Source organism: Erythrolamprus reginae, chromosome 8, assembly GCF_031021105.1.
Source record: "Erythrolamprus reginae isolate rEryReg1 chromosome 8, rEryReg1.hap1, whole genome shotgun sequence".
Taxonomy (NCBI): Eukaryota; Metazoa; Chordata; class Lepidosauria; order Squamata; family Dipsadidae; genus Erythrolamprus; species Erythrolamprus reginae.
Window position 1 is genome coordinate 42,449,601 of NC_091957.1, and position 27,924 is coordinate 42,477,524.

The 27,924-nt window shown below is 40.1% G+C and overlaps 1 protein-coding gene across 1 annotated transcript in view; it reads left to right on the forward strand.

Annotated features, from left to right (window-relative positions):
- The window catches only part of RPS6KA6 (ribosomal protein S6 kinase A6), a 97,269-nt gene that overhangs the window by 24,484 nt on the left and 44,861 nt on the right, over positions 1-27,924 (forward strand). Inside the window, 7 exon segments of the mRNA XM_070759775.1 lie at positions 8,205-8,249; positions 8,251-8,265; positions 10,618-10,620; positions 17,148-17,264; positions 19,597-19,678; positions 25,475-25,555; positions 26,719-26,798. Of these exon segments, the coding sequence (XP_070615876.1) occupies positions 8,205-8,249; positions 8,251-8,265; positions 10,618-10,620; positions 17,148-17,264; positions 19,597-19,678; positions 25,475-25,555; positions 26,719-26,798 (423 nt within the window).

The following is a 27,924-nucleotide window of genomic DNA, read 5'->3' on the forward strand; positions in this document are numbered from 1 at the left end:
AAATTCATGGGCTGGTTTCTTAGTGGATTGAGAGAAGAATATTTCACATCATTCCTTTCTTGCACACCTGCTCATCCTTTAAGACAGTGATGGTGAATCTTTTTTTCCCCCCTTGGGCGCCAAAAGTGTTTGTGTAGGTACTATCGAATGTGTGCACATGCCCACATCCATGATTCAGTGCCCCCAATATGCCCCACACCCAGAGGTGGGCTGCTAAGGTGGAACGGTGATGTGTGCTCGCCCCCATGGATCTGAGTGCTAGCGGAGTCCAGCACCTGTGCGATTATTATTATTATTATTATTATTATTATTATTATTATTATCATCATCATCATCATCATCATCATCATCATCATCATCATTAATTAGATTTGTATGCCACCCTTCTCCAAAGACTCGGGGCGGCTCACAGGGTACAAAAGCAACACAGCAACAAATCTAATTAATTAAAAGTTACTACTAAAATCCCATATATAATAAAAACAGTCAACCAATTCATTTACAACCACACATTACATCTTGTAAACAGAAGAAGGGAGCTTGATCTTGATCTTGACACATGCCATAGGTTCACCATCACGGCTTTAGGGTTTGTTCCAGAGAACTTTTTTTATCTAAGAAACGCAAAATTTTGGCAACAGTCTACATTGTGTTTAAAAAAAAAAATAATGGTGGCCTCTTCAAAAAAAAATTCAAGAGAGCCACAAAATCTTCAGTTGGTTCCTGCTTGGTTCCTGCTGTTTTCTCTCTTGGGTCCTTTCTTTGGCGCTTTGCAACATTTAAAAGCTTGTTCCCAAACTTTCCCTTGCTGAATGTCAGAAAATCAAGTTAGAATAATTTCGCAACCGAATAAAACAAAGTGAAAAAGAGCCAGATGGACCCCGGGAAACTAAAATAACATTAAGGTCTAACCTTTTGGGGAGAGAGAAGGCAGCATACAACCAGAATCTCTTTGCTTTCTGATGCCACCATCTCTGCGCCATCTACCAGAAGGTTATTTAAGGCTTATCAAATCATCTGCCAATGACTTCCACCCACTGGTACCCAAATGAATGTACCTAAAACTACCAATGGTTTATTTTAGCCTTGCATCTCTTATTAGATGCACTTCCCAGTGGCCAATCGGAGCCCATAGTGTTGGCCTTCTCCAGCTCCCATCGTCTAAGCATTGTCGACTGACAGGACCAGTAGGAAGGCCTTCTCTGTGGTGGCACCGGCTCTCTGGAACCATTCTCCTGGCCTTCCGGCCTTTGCCAGCAGGTCTGGAGCTGTTGAGCTATAGCACACTGCCCCGGCCTAGAAATGATGGATATTTTTGTAATGGGGTTTTACTGTTTATATGGTTTTTATTATGTATACCATCTGGAGTTGGGCGGTCTATACATTCAATTAATTAAATAATTTAATACATTAATTAATTAGCAAGGGTGAGCATCTCAGGCAAAAAAAAGTATTGCACAGTTCAAACAACCAGAACAGAACAGAATAAGAGAATTGTAAGGGACCTTGGAGGTCTTCTAGTCCAATCCCCTGCTTAGGCAGGAAACCCTACACTACTTCAGACAAATGGTTATCCAACGTCATCTTAAAAACTTCCAGTGTTGGAGCATTCACAACTTGTTGAGGCAAGCCGTTCCACTGATTAATTGTTCTCACTGTCCGAAAATTTCTCCTTAGTTCTAAGTTGCTTCTTTCCTTGATTAGTTTCCCCCCATTGCTTCTTGTCGTTCCCTCAGGTGCTTTGGATAATAGCTTGACTCCCTCTTCTTTGTGGCAACCCCTGAGATATTGGAACACTCTATCATGTCACCTGTATTCCTCCCCCCCTCCATTAAACTGGAAGCTTGTGAGTTCTAATCCTGATTTAACCATGAAGGCTGCCTTTGGTGGCTCCTGAATCATGAGTTCTAGTCCTGCTTTAGCCATCAATACCAGCAGGGTGATCTGGGTTCAGTCACCAAGCAACAGTGAGTTGTAGTCCCTTCTCAACCACAACAGCTAGTTGGCTCAGTCTCTCTCAACCCAACTCACCTCACAATAATCATTATTGAGAAAATAGGAGGGAGAATGTATGTTGGATATGTTCTATATACTAGTCGATTTATATTGACTGGTTCCTAATATGATTTGATTGCTTATTTGTACCCGGGCTATCATTAACTTTTGCACCTTATTATTCTTGATGAACTTATCTTTTCTTTTTATGTACACTGAGAGAATATAGCCACCCTGAGTCCTATTGATCCAATAATCAAACAAACAAATCATATATACAGACAGACAGACAGACAGACAGACAGACATATATACAGACAGACACCAAGACCAATTCCTTGTGTGTCTAATCACATTTGGCCAAAAATTCTACTGTACTGTACTCTATTCTACTCTACTTCTACTTCTAATTCTAATTCTACTCCACTCCACTCCACTCCACTCTAATTCTAATTCTAATTCTTCTGATTCTAATTCTACTCTACTCTACTCTACTCTACTCTACTCTACTCTACTTCTACTTCCAATTCTAATTCTTATGATTCTAATTCTACTCTACTCTACTCCACTCCACTTCTAATTCTACTTCTACTTCTAATTCTAATTCTTCTGATTCTAATTCCACTCCACTCCACTCCACTCTAATTGTAATTCTAATTCTTCTAATTCTAATTCTTCTGATTCTCATTCTACTCTACTCTACTTCTACTTCTAATTCTTATGATTCTAATTCTACACTACTCTACTCCATTCCACTCCACTTCTAATTCTACTTCTACTTCTAATTCTTATGATTCTAATTCTACTCTACTCTACTCCACTCCACTCTAATTGTAATTCTAATTCTTCTGATTCTAATTCTACTCTACTCTACTCCATTCCACTCCACTTCTAATTCTATTTCTACTTCTAATTCTTATGATTCTAATTCTACTGTACTCTACTCCACTCTAATTGTAATTCTAATTCTTCTGATTCTAATTCTTCTGATTCTCATTCTACTCTACTCTACTTCTACTTCTAATTCTTATGATTCTAATTCTACACTACTCTACTCCATTCCACTCCACTTCTAATTCTACTTCTACTTCTAATTCTTATGATTCTAATTCCACTCCACTCCACTCCACTCCACTCTAATTGTAATTCTAATTATTCTGATTCTAATTCTTCTGATTCTGATTCTACTCTACTCTACTTCTAATTCTAATTCTACTTCTAATTCTAATTCTTATGATTCTAATTCTACTCTACTCTACCCTACCCCACTCCACTCTAATTGTAATTCTAATTCCTCTGATTCTAATTCTATTCCATTCTTTGCCTTGAATTATTTGTAAAAATAATAAAGGCAGAACATTAAAAAAAAATCCAGTTTCATTTTGTGGACTACATTAGGAAGTTTGTGGTAGATAGTCGATGACTCCTGCTGCTTTAATAATCCAGAAAGGTATTTCTTAGCATGTGGTAATGGGTGTGTGCAGATAGGCGCACATGTTGTAGGATGGGAGAGTAGATGAACATGAGCGGTTGCTGAATTATAACGATAATTCATCTCGCAAAATGAATAATTACCCTCGCGTTCTTTAGCGGGTTTTTCCAGTTTTTAATGAACATAGTCGACAGGTTAGTACAAGAACGTAGCATCATCAGTAAACTGGAACTTTGAACAAATTTAGCAACTTCATAATAAGGGGAAAAGATACCCCAAAAAGATGATTTAACTTGGTGTGACTTTTCATAAAGTGGGGCCAATTATTTAAAATTAGGTGAAAGGAAAATCTCATGAGCCTTCTGTCTGAATTGCAGCAGCTGATGTAGGATTACTTGACTTTTTAAAAAAGGATTTAGTAAAATTGTCACCTCCATATACTTTGACCGACCTACTATATCTGCCGCACGAATCCCAGCGACCGGTTAGGTCCCACAGAGTTGGCCTTCTCCGGGTCCCGTCGACTAAGCAATGTTGTTTGGCGGGACCCAGGAGAAGAGCCTTCTCTGTGGCGGCCCCGACCCTCTGGAACCAGCTATCAGAGTTGCCCCCACCCTCCTTGCCTTTCGCAAGCTCCTTAAAACCCACCTCTGTCGTCAGGCATGGGGGAATTGAAATTTCCCTTCCCCCTAGGCTTATAGAATTTATATATGGTATACTTGTATGTATGAGTGGTTCTTTAAATTGGGGTTTTTTAGATTGTTTTTTAATATTAGATTTGTTTACATTGTCTTTTTATATTGTTGTTAGCCGCCCCGAGTCTTCGGAGAGGGGCGGCATACAAATCTAATAAATACAAATACAAATACAAATACAGTGATGGCGAACCTATGGCATGGTTGCCCCAGGTGGCACGTGGAGCCATATCTGCTGGCATGTGAGCCGTTGCCCTAGCTCAGCTCCAACATGCATGTGTGTGCCGGCCAGCAGATTGTTGGCTTGCACAGAGGCTCTGGAAAGGCATTTCTGGCTTCCAGAGAGCCTCCCGGGGGATGGGAGAGGGAGTTTTTACCCTCCCCCAGCTCCAGGGAAGCTTTTGGAGCCTGGGGAGGATGAAACACTGGGCCCACCAAAAGTTGGAAAACAGTCTGTTTCCGGCCTCCAGAGGGCCTCCGGGGTGCAGAGGAAGCTGTTTTTGCCCTCCACAGGCATTGAATTATGGGTGTGGGCATTCGTGGATGCACAATACAGTGGTACCTCAACATACGAGTTTAATTTGTTCCAGACCCGAGCTCGTAAGTTGATCAACTCGCATCTCGAATGAATGCCTTTAGACTTTGCTTTTTGCGCTGAGATAACCAGAAGCAAGGATTCTTGCGCCACCTAGTGGAAGCTCGGCTTGTATCCCGAATTTGAGCTCGGGTGTCGAACAGAAATTTCGCTTGCCTCGTGGCTCGTAACTTGGAATACTCGCATGTGGAGCAGCTTGTATCTAGAGGTACTACTGTAGTGCACAAGCATGCTCTTTCGGCACCCGAGGAAAAAATGGTTCACCATCACTGCACTAGATTAACTTGGCATTTTCATTTCTACTTCAGCCTCTTGGCTCAAAACAGTAACTGTGTGAGGGGCCTTGGAATCTTAGTGTATGATCACTTGAATGTGACCCAGCAATGTGCAGCAGCCACTAATACAATTGTAGGTTGTATAAACAGAGGCATAGAATCAAGATCATGTGAAGCAGTGGTGAAATTTTTTACTATGGTTCTGTGGACGTGGCTTGGTGGGTGTTGTGTGGCTTGGTGGGCATGACATGGTGGGCATGACAGGGGAAGGATACTGCAAAATTCCCACTCCACTCTGTGTCCAGCCAGAGGTGGTATTTGCTGGTTCTCCGAACTACTCAAAATTTCCGCTACCTGTTTCCCAGAACCTGTCAGAAGTTATAATACCGTTTTACAGAACTCTAGTAAGACCACACAAGGAATACTGCAACCAATTTTGGTCACCACACTACAAAAAAGATGTTGAAACTTTGGGAAAAGTTTAGAGAAGAGCAACTAAGATGATCAAAGGCCGTAATGAAGAAAACATATGAAGAACGGCAGGATCTGGGCTTAGCTAGTCCAAAGAAAAGAAGAATTAGGGGTGACATGATAACAATATTGCATTACTTGAGGGGCTGCCGCAAAGAAGAGGGGTTCAAATTATTCTCCAAAGCACCAGAGGACAGGACAAGAAACAATGGTTGGAAACTAATTGAAGAGAGAAGCAACATGGAATTAAGGAGAAAACTTCTAAGGGTTAGGACAATTAACCAGTGGGGACAATTAACAGCTTGCCTTCAGAAATAGTGGTTGATTCATCACTGGAGGTGTTTAAGGAGAGGACTAGACAGCCACTTATCTGACAATGGTACAGGTTTTCCTGCTTGAACAAGGAACTGGACTAGAAGACCTCAAAGGTCCCTTGCAGCTCATCATTCATTCTAAACGTTCTCTTTGAGTACTCAACTATAATCCAAAGGATGGTTTCGTTTTGAAAACTAGGATATAATAATTTCAGACCTCTCACCAGCTCTATTATATTTTCTGAAAAAACATAAAATCCAGTGAGTGGTATACAAATAAAAACACATTATTATGTTTTTGGTGTAGAACCTTTACATTACCACGAAACACTATAGTTTTTTTCTGATTATTCTCATCTTAGAACAGAAGCATGGAAGCGATGATTTGTACTTTTATAAACATCTGAGGGCATTAAACATAAATATCCCTTGTATATTTTGAAAGCTTGGTACTGGTGACGTTAGTGTATCTGCTCTGCGGCCTATTGTTGTATTCTGTTGCTATGAACTTAGGGACTTTTGCAAGTGGAGAGGAGAGCATGTGCTATTGAAAAGTAATGTTGCTTCCTGAAAAAATGGGGGGGGGGGAAGAGAAGGAAGATGCAATCCTATAGACCAGGGGGTGGTCAAATTCAAGGCTCATGGGCTGGAATAGGCCCGCAGGGTGCTTCAATGTGGCCCACAGGCCACCCTGGAAACAGCAAAGGACAAGCCTGTGGTGCCTGTGCCAGCAAAAAATGGAGCTCAGGGGGGCTGCACATGGGCCTCCTGAATTTTGTTTTTGGCCCACCCTGGTGTCTTGCAGCTCAAGCTCCATTTTCACTGGCCAGAGGGCTGCAGAAGGCTGTCGTGGCCTCTAAATATGATAATGAACTGGTCACACCTCCTGGCAAGCCCCCCTGACCCCCTGAGGTCAAACACAACCATGACGTGGCCCAAAAATGAAATTAGCACAAGCAATAGCATTTAGATTGACAGTGTTCCTCGATTTTCGCGGGGGATGCGTTCCAAGACCCCGCACCGCGAAAGTCGAATTTCTGCAAAGTAGAGATGCGGAAGTAAATACTGTACACCATTTTTGGCTATGGACAGTATCACAAGCCTTCCCTTAACACTTTAAACCCCTAAATTACCATTTCCCATTCCCGTAACAACCATTTATTCACCATTATTACTGGTACTCACCGTTGAATAAGACAATTAGTGATCCTGACATTTATAAACATGATTATTTATTAACAATAATTATTTTTTTGTTATTTGTTTGCAAAAATTATTAGTTTGGTTATGACGTATGACGTCATCGGGCAGGGAAAAAAACGTGGTATAGAAAAAAACCCGCTAAGTATTTTTGAATTAATATTTTTTGAAAAAACCGTCGGTATAGGCTATTCACGAAGTTCGAACCCGCGAAAATCGAGGGAACACTGTATATACCACTTAATAGTGCTTTTATAGCTATCTCTAAGTGGTTTACAGCAGTGATTTCAACCTTTTTTGAGCCGCGGCACATTTTTTTACATTTACGAAACCCTGGGGCACATTGAGCGGAGGGGGGGGGGGGGGAGTGGCTAAAAAAGTTTGGACAAAAAAATTCTCTCTCTCTCTCTTCCTCCCCTTCACTCTATTTCTTTCTCCCTCCCTCTTTCTCTCCCTTCCTTCCTCTTTCTTTCTCTCTCTCCATCCCTCTTTCTTTCTCTTCCTTCGTTTCTCTCTTTTTTGCTCTTTTTCTCTCTCCCTCCCTACCTCCTCTATGTCTTTCTCTCTCTCTCCTTCCCTCCCTCTTTCTCTCTCTTGCTTTCTTTCTCTCCCTTGCTCCTCTCTCTCTCTTTCTTTCTCTTGTTTTCTCTCTCTCTTTTGCTTTCTTTCTCTCTCTCTTGTTCTCTTTCTCTCTCGCTCGCTCTTTCTCTCTCTTTCTTTCTCACTCTCTTTTCTTTCTTTCTTTCTTTCTTTCTCTCTTTCTTTCTCTCTCTCTTGCTTTCTTTCTCTCTTTCTTTCTCTCTCTCTTTCTTTTCTTTCTCTGAGCTTCGCGGCACACCTGACCATGTCTCGCGGCACACTAGTGTGCCACGGCACACTGGTTGAAAAACACTGGTTTACAGAATCAGCATATTGCCCCCCAACAATCTGGCTCCTTATTTTACTAACCTCGGAGGGAGATCAAACTGCTGACAGTTGGCAGAATTCGCCTGCAATGCTGGCATTCTAACCATTGTGCCACCCCAGCCCTTGTTCCCTTTTGTACCAACACACCTGAAACAACTTCACAGCATACTGGATAGTTTATTTTGGATTAGCTAAGGTTTGTACCTAAAACCAGCGCCCATTTTGAGACTTCTCAATTTCTTTTCTCCCATGACCATGTGAACGAAAAAGAAAGGTGATTGCTTCCGTTTTTGAACTCATAATGACTTTCTTATTTTGCAGCTGAATGGCATTAAAATGGTGGATGAACCTATGGAGGAAGGAGAAACCATATTCCTTTAATGTAAGTACGTTTGAGATATTCCTCACGATAGGAGTCTTTCAAAATAATTTTATATTATCTGGGGAGCCTGTTGGGTATAGTCTTCAAGGCATAATAGTAATGGCTGGTTGCCCCTATGGAGTGGGAGAATAGTGTGGGTAGTAAGTTTATGCACTATTTGTTGAATACCTAATCGTCCTCTTCTAGTACCTTAGTATGATCCTTAAATACTTTTAAAATAGGAAATAATGAAATAGTATGTTTTTACCCATAAGCAATGTCATTTGGCGGGACCCAGGAGACAAGCCTTCTCTGTGGCGGCCCCGACCCTCTGGAACCAGCTCCCCCCAGATATTAGAGTCCCCCCCCCCTCCTTGCCTTTCACAAGCTCCTTAAAACCCACCTCTGTCATCAGGCATGGGGGAATTGAAATTTTTCCCTTCCCCCTACGCTTATAGAAGTTATACATGGTATGCTTGTATGTATGATTGGTTTTTTTAAATTGGGGTTTTTTTAGATTATTTTTAATATTAGATTTGTTTACATTGTCTTTTTTATTGTTGTTAGCCGCCCCGAGTCTTCTGAGAGGGGCAGCATACAAATTAATAAATAAAAAAATAAAAATAAACTCTTTATCATTTTAATCATTATCTAGAACTGAACTTTTATAGCAATTAAAGAAAATTGAGCTACTTGCCTAACCTGTTATCATACTGAACCTTGTGGGTTCAGTACAAAATCTTAAAATGTTGCTGTGCTCCTCAACAAATAATGCAGTCTATCATTTGTCCTTTTCCGTGGGTATTCAAATAATGTGACTTAATCAGCTGAAAAAGAGTCCAAGCACCTATTTGAAAACTTATCTTGGTCGGCAAGCCACTCCCCACTCAGTCACATGACCTTTAAGGCACTGGTCACATAGCCGGCAAGCCACTCCTACATGGTCACATGACCATCAAGGCACACCCACAAAATAAGCCACGCCCACAGCGTGGCAGTAAAAATTTTTGGCAGCCCATCACTGAGGCATAAGATTAAAAAACAGGAGACTATGAGTTCTAATGCTCTGGGTGACCTTGGGCCAGTCAAGTTTCTTCAGCCCTAGAAAGAAGCAATGGTAAACCACTTCTAGAAAAAAAACTTGCCAAGGAAACTGCAGGTATCATTCTATACGACTCGGATAAAATTGAAGGCAAGAAAACAAAATTATACGGTACCAGGGATAAAAAGGAGACAAACAAAAAATTTCCTTGCTCTTTCATCAGGTGAAAAATACTTTTTTGGGCCAAGCTGATGGAAAGCACATACAAAAATTATTTGATTTGCCTGGCTGTGCTTTTAAAATAATTACATATTTCCAAGATGTAAGTCTGCATTTTTATTTTCACAAAAATATAATTCTATGAGATCTGGGCTTCCTTCTTTGAAGCAGAGAAAAGTGGTAGCCAACAGAATTTAGTCTGAACATGCAATTGGGTTGTTGTTGTTTTTTCAAATATCAAGATTTTTGATTCAAAGGGATAAATCTGCCCTTCAGTCAAACTTCGTTCTTTGTGGTTATATCCCTGCAATTTTCTTGACATTCCCAAGGGAAGTGGTTTTGCCATTGCTTTTTCTGAGATTCTCCCCCCCCCCCCCCATTTTCCGGTGTAGCCGGTTACCTTGGAATTCCCATCTAATTCTCACAATTAAAAAGTAACCAAGGCTGATTGCTGCTTAATTTCTGAGATTAGTTATGGCTAGCTGCCTGCTGCCATCTACTGAGTCCAGCGGTGGAAAATAATATGTAAACTGAACTTTGCAAAAGAGTCTCGTTTGCAGAAATATTTCTCCTTTCTGGCATGCAGAAAGTTGTGGGGATAATAATAATAATAATAATAATAATAATAATAATAATAATAATATTATAATAATAATAATAATAATAATAATAATAATAATAATAATAATAATAATAATAATAAATTGGATTTGTATGCCACCCCTCTCCGTAGACTCGGGGCGGCTAACAACAATGATAAAAACAGCATGTGACAATCCAATAATCAAACAACTAAAAACCCTATAAAAACCAAACATACACACAGACATACCATGCGTAACTTGTTATGGCCTAGGGGGAAGGAATATCTCAACTCTCCCATGCCTGGCGGTATAAATGAGTCTTGAGTAGTTTACGAAAGACAGGGAAGGTGGGGGGCAATTCTAATCTCCGGGGGGAGTTGGTTCCAGAGGGCCGGGGCCGCCACAGAGAAGGCTCTTCCCCTGGGGCCCGCCAAAACAACATTGTTTAGTCGACGGGACCTGGAGAAGGCCACCCCTGTGGGACCTTATCGTTCACTGGGATTCGTGCGGTAGCAGGCGGTTCTGGAGGTAGTCTGGTCCAAAGCCATGTAGGGCTTTAAAGGTCATGGACCAACACTTTGAATTGTGACCGGAAACTGATCGGCAGCCAATGCAAGCCACGGAGTGTTGAAGAAACATGGGCAAATCTTGGAAGCCCCACGATGGCTCTCGCGGCTGCGTTCTGCACGATCTGAAGTTTCCGAACACTTTTCAAAGGATGAATTGTGTTGGATACAAGGGTCTCCAAACTTGGCAAATTTTAAGACTTGTGAATCTCAAATCCCAGAATTCTTCACCCAGCATGTCTGCCTAAGGAATTCTGCGAGTTGAAGTCCACAAGTCTTAAAGTTGCCAAGTTTGGAAGCCCATGCAGTTTAAAATTCACATAGTGTTCTAAGAAATTCACATGGTGGCTAGTTACAGATATAGTTGAGAAAAATAAAATATTTCTCAGCTTAGAGAATTGAAACCCATTACAAAAGAGGGAGCATTTCCCTTATATGTCAAATTCATTATTAGAAACATCAAATTGAAATACTCCAAATGTGTTTTGGTCAGTGTTTTAATTCCATAGTGTTGTGTTTGGGCTTGGGCCAGACGTTGCTCCCACAGATGGGAGAGACGCGGCACAAAGTGAATGCGAAAGCCTGGCTGACAGCCAGGAAGATGTGGCAGACAGCCAGGAAGACGTGGTAGACAGCCAGGAAGACGTGGCAGACAGCCAGGAGGACTAGGCCACTGGGACGCAGGATTCAGCAGACAGCCCATTTGGCATGCAGTCCCTCAGACAGTCTTTTGTCCCTGGGTTCTTCTGCAGATCAATATATTGATCTGCGTAGCCGAAGAGCTATGCAAAGAAGGGATTGCTTTAAGTCATTATAGGAGCACCTGGGCTGGGTGTGGTTCTTATACTGAGGGCTGGATGTGGTTCCCTTAATGAGGGCTAAAGGGTTAAAAGGGAACAAAGGCCAAGGCAAACTGTGGCTGTTTATCTGTGTTATTTTGTGGTTCCTGCTCTGAAGTTTCTGTTCCGTGCTGTTGGAGTTTTCAACCCAGCTTTTTCAGACAAGTGGAAGGTGAAAACTCTGGGACTTGCTGTTTGCTCCAAAGGTTCAAAAGGACTCCTGAAACGTCTTTGCTCATTCCAGGTTGTCTTTGTTTGTTTTCTCCTGTGTTTTTGTATGCGGCTGAAGTAAGCCTTGCACTATCATTGTTTTTGGACACTAAGAACTGTTTTGAGTAACCCTTTTTTGTTTATTTAATACAAGTTTGCTGATTAGCAGAGCACGTGTGTGTTTGATTTCTTTTCCTTGGACTGTTACGCATTGCCTAAGACCAGTCAGAGAGAACACATAGTAGTTGTTTAATATGATGTTGCTTGTTCTGACTTTACTTTCTTCTGGGGATATCAGATTCATCGTCTTCCAATGGCTTGTTTTTCTGCTTGCAAACGTCACTAAGAAACAAGCTCCTTAAAACTATTTTGACAATGAAATGCTAATTTTTGTTGATTTTATATTTCCCTGCTGTTAGCAGGTACAGATGTGATTCTGTACACAGACACACATTATAATTACACACATACACTTTATGCATACTCACATTTTTTTTTTCAAAAGCTGGAAAAAAAAGAGAAAAGAAACCAAAAATATATGGAAATTCTACGTGGATTCTAATACTTATTCTGGAAAAAACACTCCCACTCATTCCCAACAAATTACATTGTCCCTAACATGAGAACTAGCATCCTAACCATATATTAGTAGGTCGCATCAGTAAATGCGTTGGCTGTTAATTAAAGAGAAGCTGTGGCCCAAGGAACTTTATTTGTTTTATATTTTGTGTTATTTCAGAAATTGCTATACGTACTAATGCTTCCGTGTAAATTAGAACTGGTAAGACACTTAATCTAAGAGATAAATAAATTTTTTATTATTAGACAAGATTCTTTTTAAATATTAGCAGCACAAGGGCTGGGAGATGGAAAATATACCTTTGTCATGCCGTAGTATGTATTTCAAGTCAGGATGGTTCATTTCCTACAAATTAAAGAATGTGTTGTATACTTTTTGGTAAGGTTCTAGTTTGTTTTGGGAATATTTAAACATGTTGAATCTATAACCGCAGTAATCAATTGTTAAAATTAAGACTAGATTTAGATTAAGATGAAGCTTACTAATATTTATAATATTAATTAACCCTTACTACTTATTAGTGACATCAGATAAATTTTCTGGAGATAGTAGAAATTTTCTGGAGATAGAGAAATTTTGCCAGTATTATAACAGTATTGTAATGCTGTGTTAATAATGCAGTAACGTAATAGAATATAACAAGATTTGCTGCATTATTGAAACTAAATAAAAACAAAAATCTTGGGATTTTAATTAACAGTAATACAATATTACATATATTCATGGCATTACATCATCCTGCTCAAGTATATTGGACAGAAATTGTTCTGTACATCACTGCTTAAAATCCGGTCACAGTAATAGTTATGGAACAGAAAAACATAGAAGAACCTAGAACGGAAAACGAAAACTTTTCTTCTAACTCGTTTGCTTTTTTTATAATTCTGTGAATTTGTTTCAACCTTTTAAGTAGAATTGAGGAAGAAGGAAGTAAATAAATATTGTAAAGTCTAGTTGATTACTCAAGTTTAATATTGGCAATGTTGGTGAATTGGCTCATTTATGCCACAGATGTTCCAGATTTTAACATCTAATTAAAGCACCCTTGTGGAAAAGCTAAACGAATTCAGGTGTTAGGAGATCAAATGAATAGGTGAAGCTAAGTTCCACAGAAAGGAAGACACATAGACTGACATCACGAAGCGTAGCAACAATTTACATACTCGCATATGATATTAGGCCGTCAAGAGTTTGACGCTGTCATAATAATAATAATAATAATAATAATTATTATTATTATTATTATTAATTGGATTTGTATGCCGCCCCTCTCCGTAGACTCGGGGTGGCTAACAACAATGAAAAAAAAACAGCATGTAACAATCCAATTAATAAAACAACTAAAACCCCTTATTATAAAACCAAACATACACACAAACATACCATGCATAGCTTGTAATGGCCTAGGGGGAAGGAATATCTTAACTTCCCCATGCCTGGCGATAAAGGTGGGTCTTGAGTAATTTGCGAAAGACAAGGAGGGTGGGGGCCGTTCTAATCTCTGGGGGGAGTTGATTCCAGAGGGCCGGGGCTGCCACAGAGAAGGCTCTTCCCCTGGGGCCCGCCAAACGACATTGCATGTCATGTGCATGTTGACCTTTCACTGTTATTTATTTATTTATTTATTTATTTATTTGTTTGTTTGTTTGTTTATTTGTTTGTTTGTCATACAAATATAGTATTGTATTGTAATATGTTTAACATAATATAAGTATAAAGTAGAGATGGAAAAGATAAAAACGCATTAGGACAGGAACAGTAGGCACAAAGGTGCACTTATGCCTATTCACTTATTGTGAACATCTGCATGTTCACTTTCTCCTTGTTCAATCTCCTACCTACAAGACTCGATTTTAAAAACAAGAAAAAAGTGGAAAAAATATAAGGTTTTTTTTAGGAAGATGTTAGGCCGGAACTGACGAAGCTTGGAGCTGATGGAGCATTATGTAGTTGTACAACACATGTTTCTTTTCTCCTGTTCTGCTGCGTGTGTAGCTACTGCCCACACTTAACAGCTGTTGAAATTTCCAAATTCTGTTCAAAATCCTTTCTCCCCCCCCCCCTCTCTATTATGTGGCTACCGCTCAGTATTTGGAATTCACTGGAAGTACTGTAGCATTTCAAATCCTTCAGTTGTGTGAGGTCTACGATGACTCAACCAGCAAATGTTCCGATTATGGTAATAAGCGAGTATAGCATCATTTCCACTGACAGTGGCATTCAAAAGCGTTGTTTTCCGAAGTTCTTATTTAATTACTATTGTGTCAGTTTCCACAGAAACCCGTTCTACTGTCAAATCCGGGTTACTCCAGATCACTTTTTAAACATAGAAACAAATGAACTGTTAAGATCGGTTCATGTAGTTTATTATCATTTTTTTAAAAAAAAAACAATAGTGATAAACATCATCATTAGATATTGGATTTTGACACTTCAACTTGGACCGATGGATATCATTTCTTCTTTTTTTTGTCACTCGGCAACATGTCACTGACATGCTCACAGTCACTCATGCCCTCATCACCTTGAGGCTTGACTACTGTAACGCTCTCTACATGGGGCTACCTTTGAAAAATGTTTGGAAACTTCAGATCGTGCAGAATGCAGCTGCGAGAGCAATCATGGGCTTTCCCAAATATGCCCATGTCACACCAACACTCCGCAGTCTGCATTGGTTGCCGATCAGTTTCCGGTCACAATTCAAAGTGTTGGTTATGACCTATAAAGCCCTTCATGGCAGTGGACCAGATTATCTCAGGGACCGCCTTCTGCTGCACGAATCCCAGCGACCGGTTAGGTCCCACAGAGTGGGCCTTCTCCAGGTCCTGTCAACTAAACAATGTTGCTTGGTGGGACCCAGGGGAAGAGCCTTCTCTGTGGCGGCCCCGGCCCTCTGGAACCAACTCCCCCCAGAGATTAGAATTGCCCCCACCCTCCTTTCCTTTCGTAAGCTACTTAAAACCCACCTCTGCCGTCAGGCATGGGGGAATTGAGATCCTCTTTCCCCCTAGGCCTTTACAATTCTATGCATGGTATGTATATGTATGTTTGGTTTTTATATTAATGGGGTTTTTAATCGTTTTTAGTATTAGATTACTATTGTACACTGTTTTATTGTTGCTGTTAGCCGCCCCTAGTCTCCGGAGAGGGGTGGCATACAAATCCAATAAATAAGTAAGTAAGTAAGTAAGTAAGTAAGTAAGTAAGTAAGTAAGTAAGTAAGTAAGTAAGTAAGTAAGTAAGTAAACAAACAAACAAACAAACAAACAAACAAACAAACATATATTCTACCTTTAAACAGTTTTTTTTTCTAGTAAAGGGAGTGCCTTTTTAGTGTACCATAAAGCTAGGGCTAAGATGGTTTCTAGTATCTTACACCTGAACAAAATATTACAGTGTTCCAATATCTTTGTGGGGTTGCCGCAAAGAAGAGGAAGTCAACCTATTCTCCAAATCAGCTGAAGAAGACAAGAAGCAATGAATGGAATCTGATCAAGAAGAGAAGCAACTTAGAACGGAGGAGAAATTTCCTAACAGTTAGAACAATTAATCAGTGGAACAACTTTCCTCCACAAGTTATGAATGCTCCAAACACTGGAAGTTTTTAAGATGATGTTGGGATAAACCATTTGTCTGAAGTGGTATAGGGGTTTCCTGTTTGAGCATGGAGTTGGACTTCAAGGTTCTTTCCAACTCTGTTATTCTCTAAAATAATAAAAGCCACTGATGTAAATGATTAAAGTGATGGAAAAGATAGGCAAAGAAATTTTGGGCTGCAATGTTCTTTTTTGGGGAAGTTTTGATTAAAGATGGGAGACAATCTGCCAGTTCTAGAGGACATTTCTTTCGCAAGGTCGTTATTAGTCATATAATAATATTTATCAGGGAATGCAAAGTAAGTCAAATTAGGATGAATTATTCCTTGGTAGCCTAATATTGGATTCCACCCTGCCTTTCCCCACTGTCATATGTTATTTTTGGATTATGAAATCATGAAGAAAGTTTAAAGGACTCTCAGCCTTATAAGCCGAAATAAATGTATACTTTTAAATCTTGAAAGGTAAAGGTAAGGAAAATTTTTGCAGGTGTATCCAGTGATGGGCTACCTAAATGTTTACGACCACACTGTGGGTGTGGCTTATGCAGGACGCCCTGCATTTTCTTTCAACATCTTTTAGTGCAAAATTGGGGTGCTCTGGGGTGGAGCTCCATTTTCGCTACCCCACTGAGTCCCCTTCCCCTCTGTCCAGACAGTAGCCCACCCCTAGGTGTGTCCAAAAGTCCATAAAATAGTCAGTCCCTTTTGAGTTCCTTTTCACTGGATTCTACAATGACAGAGTTACTATAATGTATAAATAGCCGTCTTAAAAAATAACAAAAGCTTTACTCTTCATTTTCTCAGAACTATAGTTCTGGTCTTCTGCTCCAAATATTTATGCTAAAGTTTCTTGTTCAAAGGTGGTAAGCCATTTTTGCCTCTTTGTTCATTGCAAATCATAAAATATAAACAATATATTTTATGGCTATGTATTTTATGGCTATGGATAATGTGCTTTAAAAACCTTCTATGTAAGCAAACGGTGCAGATACATTAACTAATGAAGCTTTCTTTCTTTCCCTCTCTCTCTCTCTCTCTCTTTCTTTCTTTCTTTCTTTCTTCCCCCCCTCTCTTTCTTTCTTTTTCTTTCTTTCTTTCTTTTTCTTTCTTTCTTTCCTTCTCTCTCTCTTTCTTTCTTTTTCTTTCTTTCTTTCTTTTTCTTTCTTTCTTTTTCTTTCTTTCTCTCTCCCTCTCTCTCTCTTTCTTTCTCTCTCTCTCTCTCTTTCTTTCTCTCTCTCTCTCTCTTTCTTTCTTTCTTTCAATAGGATGAAGGAAGTGTCAAAGAAATTCCTATTACCCACCATGTGAAAGAAGGATGTGAAAAAGCAGATCCAGCACAATTTGAATTGCTTAAAGTCCTTGGTCAAGGATCATTTGGAAAGGTAACGATGAAAATACATTATGTCTATTTTAAATGTTGCATTGGATGTCCCATAGAGCCCCTGATTTTATTCCTTTACTACATGCAAGCTTAATGTTTTTAAATGTACCATTTCCTTCCTTCCTTCCCTCTCTTTCTCTCTCTTTCTTTTTTCCTTCCTTCTCTCTCTGTTTCTCTCTCTTTCTGAAAGCAGACTTCTCAAATGGAGCTTTGCAAGGCTGAAAAAAGCAGCCTGTCAAACAGAGTTTTGCAAGGATAATAAACCGGTACACGTGCATGAGAGTGATTTCAGCAATTTCTTTTGCTTGCGCAGAAGCAAAAATTTGCCAAAATCTTTCTCACACACGCGTCCCCTCTCAAGATTTTGCTTTCTGTACATGAACAGAAGCAAGAACACTCTGGAGAACAGACGCTGTGTGGGCAGTGCAACTTTCGCTACCAATGCACCATCCTTATTCATACCGGTAGCAACCCAATACTGATCCCAACAAATTCTCTGTGGATGGGCTCCAGTACGAGTCTGAAAGTTTGAAAGAATAAACCTCTAGTCCTCATGGTCGGCCCAGATTGGATTCAGCAATATTTTCCTGGGTCACATATATTTGAAAATGTGTCTTTTCCTAGGATTGTGCTGTTGCTGGGAAGTAGGGATGCAATTAATAACAACAACAACAACAAAAAGACACAGTTTCTTTAAAGAGTTGCCAAGAAGTGTGACCAGCTTTTGAAACTTTTGAATCCCCAACTCTCCAGATGCTTATGTGATAAGAAAAGGCAGCTTTTATACTTCACTTCCTAAATAGCATCTAGACATAGTTAGCCGCTTCTTTCTTCTTAGAAACATAGAAGACTGACGGCAGAAAAAGACCTCATGGTCCATCTAGTCTGCCCTTATACTATTTCCTGTATTTTATCTTAGGATGGATATATGTTTATCCCAGGCATGTTTCAATTCAGTTACTGTGGATTTACCAACCACGTCTGCTGGAAGTTTGTTCCAAGGATCTACTACTCTTTCAGTAAAATAATATTTTCTCACGTTGCCTTTGATCTTTCCCCCAACTAACTTCAGATTGTGTCCCCTTGTTCTTGGGTTCACTTTCCTATTAAAAACACTTCCCTCCTGAACCTTATTTAACCCTTTAACATATTTAAATGTTTCGATCATGTCCCCCCTTTTCCTTCTGTCCTCCAGACTATACAGATTGAGTTCATGAAGTCTTTCCTGATAAGTTTTATGCTTAAGACCTTCCACCATTCTTGTAGCCCATCTTTGGACCCTTTCAATTTTGTCAATATCTTTTTGTAGGTGAGGTCTCCAGAACTGAACACAGTACTCCAAATGTGGTCTCACCAGCGCTCTATATAAGGGGATCACAATCTCCCTCTTCCTGCTTGTTATACCTCTAGCTATGCAGCCAAGCATCCTACTTGCTTTTCCTACCACCCGACCACACTGCTCACCCATTTTGAGACTGTCAGAAATCACTACCCCTAAATCCTTCTCTTCTGAAGTTTTTGCTAACACAGAACTGCCAATGCAATATTCAGATTGAGGATTCCTTTTCCCCAAGTGCATTATTTTACATTTGGAAACATTAAACTGCAGTCTCCATTGCTTTGACCATTTATCTAGTAAAGTTATCTTTATCATTCGCCATGGGTGAATAGGAGCAATATAAATTTAATAATAATAAATAAATGTACCTAAAACTTTATTTTTTTCTCTCTGGTTTCAATGCTGCAATGCTAGATTTGTACTGGCATTGGCTCAATCATTGTTTAATTCTTCATGAGATTAAAAGTGGCTTTTAATCTTTTGAAACATCTGCATTTCAACACTCCAGCTGTTGGTTTTAATGGCAATAACAAACCCAGACAGTAATACAGATTGTTTAGCTCTGTGGATGAAGTTCCAGAATTCTTAGCAATTGCCTCTCTTCCTAGAGAATTCTGAGAATTCCAGCTCATATATCTGGAAGCATTCTAGGTTAGAGAAGTCTGTTTTAAGGAAAACAAGGGAATAAAATTTATACTGAATTTTTAGATAAATTAAATTTGCAGAGATTTAGGCTGTGTTCTTATAGGATGACATAGTATTTCTTTGCAGTGGAATGTTTTATTTCTGTAGAATTGATTTTGGAGAGCTAGGATTTTGTTTTAAAATAATACAACACCAAGCATTGGAAGTGTTATTCTAAACTTGCATAGCATGTTTTATATCAGGTCATTTAAAACTTATGGTTACTAGGAAGAAATTTGTTGGACTACATAAGATATTTGCACATTTTAGTAGTCGGGTATAACATATTTAATCTTTATTATTTGTTGAGGTTTTCCTTGTGAGAAAAATCATTGGTCCTGATGCTGGACATCTTTATGCCATGAAAGTTCTAAAGAAGGCTTCTTTGAAAGGTATGCTTGGTTTAAAATAAAGTTAAAAGTACTTCTGCTGTGTTTATTTTTATTTGTGAAATAAAATAACAATTTATAACTTAATGATGAACTTTTTATTATTACTATTATTTATTGGATTTATATGCCGCCCCTCTCTGAAAACTCAGGGCGGCTAACAGCAATCATAAACCTTATACAATAATAATCCAATACTAAAAGTGAATTAAAAACCCCTTAATATAAAAAACCAAACATACATACAAACAAACATACCATGCATAAAATTGTAAAGGCCTAGGGGAGAAGGAATCTTAATTCCCCCATGCCTGGCGGCAGAGGTGGGTTTTAAGTAGCTTACGAAAGGCAAGGAGGGTGGGGGCAATTCTAATCTCTGGGGGGAGTTGGTTCCAGAGGGCCGGGGCCGCCACAGAGAAGGCTCTTCCCCTGGGTCCCGCCAAGCGGCATTGTTTAGTTGACGGGACCCAGAGAAGGCTCACTCTGTGGGACCTAACTGGTCGCTGGGATTCGTGCGGCAGAATGCGGTCCCTGAGATAATCTGGTCCGGTGCCATGAAGGGCTTTATAGGTCATAACCAACACTTTGAATTGTGACCTCCCGAGTTTTCGGAGAGGGGCGGCATATAAATCCAATAAATAATAATAATAATAAAAAGTTCATCATCATTTTATCTTAAAAAATGCTGCTAAATTCCATTGAAGATTGTGGTATTTGAACAGAAATTTCCATAGGAATAAATGTGAAATCATAGTCAATATTGTGAACGCGACATATTATTTATATGGAAGCAAATGATTTCATTATAGATTTTTCACTAACAAACTGGTTGTCCCAAAGATGCTTTTTTTTAGGACACGACTGGACTTTCTTTTGGGGGGAGGGGGTATAAGTTTTTTATTTTCCGCACCTTAAAATATACATAAATGAAAACACATATATTATCATAATCAATCATAGCTAAGAATATGTAAGTGTATCTATATTTTAACAGCATATATATCTAAAATGTCTTACATAATAAATTCATAGTTCAAGAACTAAGTTATATCTAAAAACTAAAGAAAGACTAAGTCAGTCTAGAATAAAAGAAAGAAAAAACCCCAGAATAAAATTAAATTCAAAATACACATTTTTTCAACTTCTAATAACCATTTTCTTCAATTTTAATACTATTTTTTGATTTGATTTGATTTGATTTGATTTGATTTGAATGCCGCCCCTCTCCGCAGACTCGGGGCGGCTAACAACAATAGTAAAACAGCATATAAAAAAATCTAATGTTTAATAATTTAAAAAATACCTTTATTTATTTATTTATTTATTGGATTTGTATGCCGCCCCTCTCTGCAGACTCGACTTTATTTAAGTCAGTGTTAGTTTATCAAACGCTACCATCATTTCTCTTTTTTGTCATCTAAGTTTTACATACTTATTTCTAATTCCTTGCTTTCAGATACTTATAGATTTATCCATTTTCCTTTTCACTCCATTCATAAAATTTCCCCCAAATGTTATAAAATCTCCTGTCTTTAATTTTCATAGCAAGCTTATTCGTTTCAACACAATGCATAATCTTCCTCAGTACTTCTCTATCTGTTGGTATTCTACTCAGTTTCCAATTCTGTGCATACACAATTCTAGCTGCAGCTAAAATGTGAGCAATTAAATGTATTTCTTCTTTATTAAATTTATCAGGCAAAATACCTAATAAAAATATTTCCGGTTTTAACTCAATATCCTCTTTGCAACTGGACTTTTGAAGAGGTTTCACTTCTTCAGCTCTGACAGGATAATGGGGAATGGAAAGATTTATATTCTTTGTGGATAGCTCTTCATTTGAATTTTTAATAGAGTCATTGAGGCCACTTTGAGTTTTATCTGTGTCCTCAGGGTCACTTGAGAGTGGTGTTCCTGGTTCCTGTAGCCTGCAATTTTTCCCGTCTAGAAATCCATCACTACTGCTGCACCATTCAAAGAGTCTTCATCCCAAATTGTATGGCTAAAATTGCAAATTACAGGAACCACTTAGGTGACCCTGAGGATACAGATAAACCTCCAAGTGCTATAACAACCGGCTAAAAGAATGCAAACGACCAGCTGTCTGCAAGGAATATAAATCCTTCAATTCTCCACAATCCAGTCAGAGCTGAAGAAGCTTCTTGGATGAGAAGCAAAACATCTTCAAAAAAGAAAACAAGAAAGTCCAGTTGCCTCCTGAAAAAAGCACTTTTGGGACAACATTACCTGAGAATTCTGCAGACCTCTACCCAACTTCTTAGCCCTATCATCAGTCCCTGTTGCAAAAATCTCTTGGTCTAATCACAGAGATGTAGTAGTGACTGCTTAGACCAGTGGTGGGGAACCTATGGCACGGGTGCCACAGGTGGCACGCGGAGCCATATCTGCTGGCACACAAGCTGTTGCACTAGCTCAACTCCAGCGTGAATGCGTGTGCCAACCAGCTGATTTTTGGCTCGCACAGAGACTCTGGAGGGAATTTTTGGCTTCCAGAGAGCCTTCGGGAGGATAGGAGAGGGCATTTTTACCCTCCGCCAGCTCCAAGGAAGCATTTAGAGCCTGGGGAGGGTGAAGCATGAGCCTACTCGTTCTGTCAGGCTTTCTGGTAGAATCCTCCCAAAAATTCACAGGTACAAATTTCAGACACACACACGTTTGAAAATTCAAAACAATGTTCTTTATAATGAAAATTCACTTAAACCGAGCCCTCTTTTGGTATAGCAAAGAGCACTCGTCTCCAAACAAACTGGTAATTTGTACAAGTCCCTTATCAGTTCTGAGATAGCTTGCAGCTGTGAGGCAATTCACAGTCCTTCTTCTTTCACAAAATGAAACACACTTTGCTCTGGTTTAGTTTCAAAGCGGGGAAAAATCAGCACACAAAAAGCCAAAGTCAGTAAAGCAGTCAGGAAACACAACGATCAGATAATCCTCCACAATGGCCAAACCCACAGGCTGCTATTTATAGCAGCCTCACTAATTACCACAGCCCCACCCAACCACAGGTGGCCTCATTTTCTTTGATAATAATCTCTCAGTTGTTGTTGCCTATGCATCGCTCTCCACATGCGTGGCTGTATCATTAACTCTTGTTCTGAATCCAAGGAGGAGCTAGATAATTGATCTCCTTCTGAGCTGTCTGCCACACTCTCCTCCTCCCTGTCACTCATGGTCAGAGGAGCCTGGTCAGAGGAGCCTTCATCAGCAGATTCCACCGGGGGCAAAACAGGCCTGCAGCATGTGGATGTCTCCCCCACATCCACAGTCCTTGGGGCAGGAGCAGGGCCAGAGCTAACCACAACACTACTGGACCCACCAGAATTTGGGAAACAGGCCGTTTCTAGCCTCCAGAGAGTCTCTGTGGTGGGGGAAGTTGTTTTTGCCCTCCCCAGGCATTGAATTATGGATGTGGGCACTCATGCATGCACGATAGCGCACGCCCACACTCTTTCGGCACCCAAGGGAAAAAAGGTTTGCCATCACTGGCTTAGACTGTATAAAATAAAAGGGAATTGGCGCAGGATTTATTTACAGAATTGATGAAATATTTAAACTAGGTTTACATTAAATCATTCCTGTTATTACGCATTGGTAAGTAGCAGCATGTGGATGACCTTGGATGACCATCAGAAGCTAAGCAAAAAACGTGATTAAATTAGAATACGATTCCGATTACAGATTAACAGAGTGGGAAGGGACCTTGTAGGTCATCTAGTCTGTCCACCACCTCCGCCCATGCAGGAGATAATAATAATAATAATAATAATAATAATAATAATAATAATTATTATTATTATTATTATTATTAATTGGATTTGTATGCCACCCCTCTCCGCAGACTCAGGGTGGCTAACAACAATAATAAACACAGCATGTACAATCCAATAATAAAAAATAACTAAAAACCCCTATTATAAAACCTAACATACACACAAACATACCATGCATAACTTGTAATGGCCTAGGGGGAAGAGCTATCTCAACTCCTCCCATGCCTGGTGGTATAAATGAGTCTTGAGTAGTTTACGAAAGACAGGGAGGGTGGGGGCAGTTGGTTCCAGAGGGCCGGGGCCGCCACAGAGAAGGCTCTTCCCATGGGGCCCGCCAAACGACATTGTTTAGTCGACGGGACCCAGAGAAGGCCAACTCTGTTCCTACACCAGTGGTCCTCAACCTGGGAGTTGGGACCCCTTTAGGGGGTTGAATTACCATTTCACAAGGGTCGCCTAAGACCATGGGAAAAGACAAATTTCCCATAGTGTTAGGAACTGAAGTTTCTATTCTGGCACCTTGGAACATAGTTTTACAATCTGACCAATCAGTGGGGATGTCTCTCTAACCTTCCTGCCAATCAGCTTAAAGCTCTGTTGGGAGAATTGGCGCTAGACTTATGATTGGGGGTCACCACAACATGAGGAACTGTATTAAGGGGTCGCGGCGTTAGAAAGGTTGAGAACCACTGCCCTAAACCATTTCTGAAAAAAAAATGGCAGTCCAATCTCTTCTTGAAAGCATCCAGTGATAAAACTCCCACAACATCCAAAGGCAACTTCTGTTCCATTGGTTGATTGCTTTCACTGTCAGAAAAATTCTCCTTATTTCTAGGTTGACTCTCTCCTTGATCAGTTTCCATCCATTATTCCTTGTCTGGCCTTGGAAAATAGCTTGACCTCCCTCCTCCTCTCTCTGTGGCATTGGACCAGAATACCTCCGGAACCGCCTGCTACCGCACGAATCCCAGCGGCCGATAAGGTCCCACAGAGTTGGCCTTTTCCGGGTGCCGTCGACTAAACAATGTCGTCTGGTGGGCCCCAGGGGAAGAGCCTTCTCTGTGGTGGCCCCGGCCCTCTGGAATCAACTCCTCCCGGAGATTAGAACTGCTCCTACCCTCCTTGTCTTCCGTAAACTACTTAAGACCCACTTATACCGCCAGGCATGGGGGATTTGAGACACCTTTCCCCCAGGCTTATTATAATTTATGTTTGGTATGTATGTGCTGTTTGGTTTTTAATTATGATGGGGTTTTTAGTTTTTTCTTAATATTAGATTTGTGCTTGTATAATATTGTTTTTTATCATTTGTTGTGAGCCGCCCTGAGTCTTCGGAGAGGGGCGGCATACAAATCTAATAAATAATAATAATAATAATAATAATAATAATAATTATTATTATTATTATTATTATTATTATTATTATTATTATTATTATTATTCCACCGGGAAATCCCAGAGCTGTAGATTTCCCCTTTTAAAATGACACTTCTCAATCTCAGCAGATGGGGTGAACTTTCAAGATGCATGGACTTCAACTCCCATAATTCCCCAGCCAAATGCTGGCTGGGGAATTCTGGGAGTTGAAGTCCATACTTTTTAAACCTGTTACGGCTGAAAAACACTGCTTTAGAAGAAGACAGTCCCATATCACTATAGGTAAAAAATAGATATTCCTATCAGACGCCATGTTCAATTCGATTATTTACCAATATAATTTTGAAGTGGCTGTTTTAAAGGACTCAATGGAAAGTTGGCACAGTTCACAAATATGCCGTACTCCTGAGTCATACGACAGTTATGACTTTTTCATGAATTTTTGGTGTGCTTGATGGTTGGCTGTTCGTGGTGGTTTGAACTTTTCCTTGGAATTTCCATGGAAATCACTCGAAACCTTCTGAAAAATGGCCAACAGAAATTTGCTCTTAAAGATCCTTTGTATGTGTGCTTATTGTAAAAGGTAAATACATATTTAGTTTCATTCTTCTTGGAAAATTTATGTTTGCAGTTCGAGATAGAGTCCGCACAAAGATGGAGAGAGATATATTAGTAGAAGTAAATCATCCATTTATTGTCAAACTGCACTATGGTGAGTATTATTGTCTCTGACTTTGATCAAGGTATATCCGATAAATGACTTCATTTCTAGAGTTTGAATTACATGTAGTAGCTAAAAAATAAAAAAACAGACTATATTGTGTGACAAGCCATCTCACACTACTCACAAGAGCCTACAAAACTTTTGCCAGACTCATCCTTGAATACAGCTCATCTGTCTGGAACCCATACCACATCTCGGACATCAACACCCTTGAAAACGTCCAAAGATATTTCACCAGACGAGCCCTTCACTCCTCCACTCGAAACAGAATACCCTACGAAAATAGACTAACAATCCTGCGTCTAGAAAGCTTAGAACTACGACGCCTAAAACACGATTTAAGTATTGCCCACGAGATCATATGCTGCAACGTCCTACCGGTCAATGACTACTTCAGTTTCAACCGCAACAACACAAGAGCACGCAACAGATTCAAACTTAATATTAACCGCTCCAAACGTGACTGTAAAAAATATGACTTTAACAGTCGAGTTGTCGAAGCGTGGAACTCATTACCAGACTCAATAGTGTCAACCCCTAACCCCCAACATTTCTCCCTTAGACTATCCACGATTGACCTCTCCAGGTTCCTAAGAGGCCAGTAAGGGGCGTACATAAGTGCACTAGTGTGCCTTTCGTCCCCTGTCCAATTGTCTTTCCTTTATCTCACATATCATATATATTTTCTTCCTTTCATATATCTTCTCTATTTTTATATTTTTCTTTATATATATATTACGTCATGTCTATTCTCTTCTATATGTATTGTGTATTGGACAAAATAAATAAATAAATAAAAATAAATAAAGCCATTTAAGCAGATATTTTTAAATGTTTTCCAAGCAACTGGGTTTATTTAGATACAAGTTTTATTATTTATTTAGCATATGGCATAACATGCATGGAATCTATATATGCACTGTTTTTTTGGCCTGAAAACGGCATGCACGCACATATCAATTATTATAGAATTTATGTTTATAGAATTGTTTATAGAATTCCTCTTGATTAATTCCTCTTGCCTTAAGTAGTTAAAAGCCTAGAGCCTTCTAAAGTCTCATGTGATTAGGGTATATTATTTAGTGTTTTATCTGTGCTGCATATCTGTTGCTGCACAAAATGGATTCATATTTTATGGCTGCTCTTTCCAGCCTTCCAGACTGAAGGGAAGCTATATTTAATATTGGACTTTCTCAGGGGAGGAGACGTGTTCACAAGATTATCCAAAGAGGTATGTATTCATGGACCTTTGGAAACATAGTGTGAAATGTTAGCCTGATACTAAGCTTCTTGCCTTTGCTTTTCCTTCCAAGAGCTCTGTTTACAATATCCATGTGAGAGGGACATGGCGATGTGGTGGCTTAGAGGGGGAGCTCTAGGGGGATGTGAGTTTGATCCTAGGTCAGGGATCGGCAACCTTAAACTCTCAAAAGAGCCATTTGGACCCATTTCCCAAAGAAAACAAAAAACACCGGGAGCCACAAAACCTAGGTGGGTGTGGCCAACTCTATGTCACTCACTCTCACCGATCACATGATGACCCCAGCCCACGCCCACCTAGGGTTTTTTGGCTCCCTGTGTTTACTTCTCTATGGGAAACATGTTCCTCTCTTTTATCTCTCTTTGTATTCATCTCTCTTTCTCCCTCCCATCTCTCTCTCTCTCTCTCTCTCTCTTTCTCCCCATCTCTCTCTCCCCTTCCTCCCCTCCCATTTCTCTCTTTCTCCCTCCTCTCTCTTTTTCTCACATCTCTCTTCTCTTCTCTCTCCCTCTCTCTGCTGAAGAACGATTGCCACCCCTGGTGGAGGCTTCCCTTTGGCTGAACCTTCTCCATCTCTTGCAGCTCCCTGGCTGGCTGTGCTGGGGCCAGGAGATTGATTGTGCACAGGGAGACCCTTCTCAAATGAGAGCCAAAGCACAGCCAAGGCATGTGCATAGGGCGACTGGCCGGTCACTTAAGGAGGCTCTTTGGACGCCATTTCCTTGCCGTGCATCCCATTCTCCCCGCTGCAGTTCTTCAGCCGAGCGGGAAAGGCATAAGCTCCAGCCCACAGTGGCAGGAAGCGAAGGTGCAGTTGTGACATGAAGGCAGGTGCAGGGCCACTTCTCTCCTGCCCTAAGGATCCAGCCATCGCCTTACCATATCCACCATCCCCCCGCCTGAGCAAAGAAGGTGGAGGAGTGGGATGAGGGTGGACGGAGCCTTAGTGCAGGAGCAAAGGCAGTCTTCGCTTCCTGCCATTTCGAGCTGGAGCTTACATCCTTCCCGTTCAGCCAAAGAGCTCTAGGGGTTGTGTGTTGACACGGCAAGTCATTGGCCAGATTCTTAGGGCAGGAGAAAAGCCGCATTCGAAGAC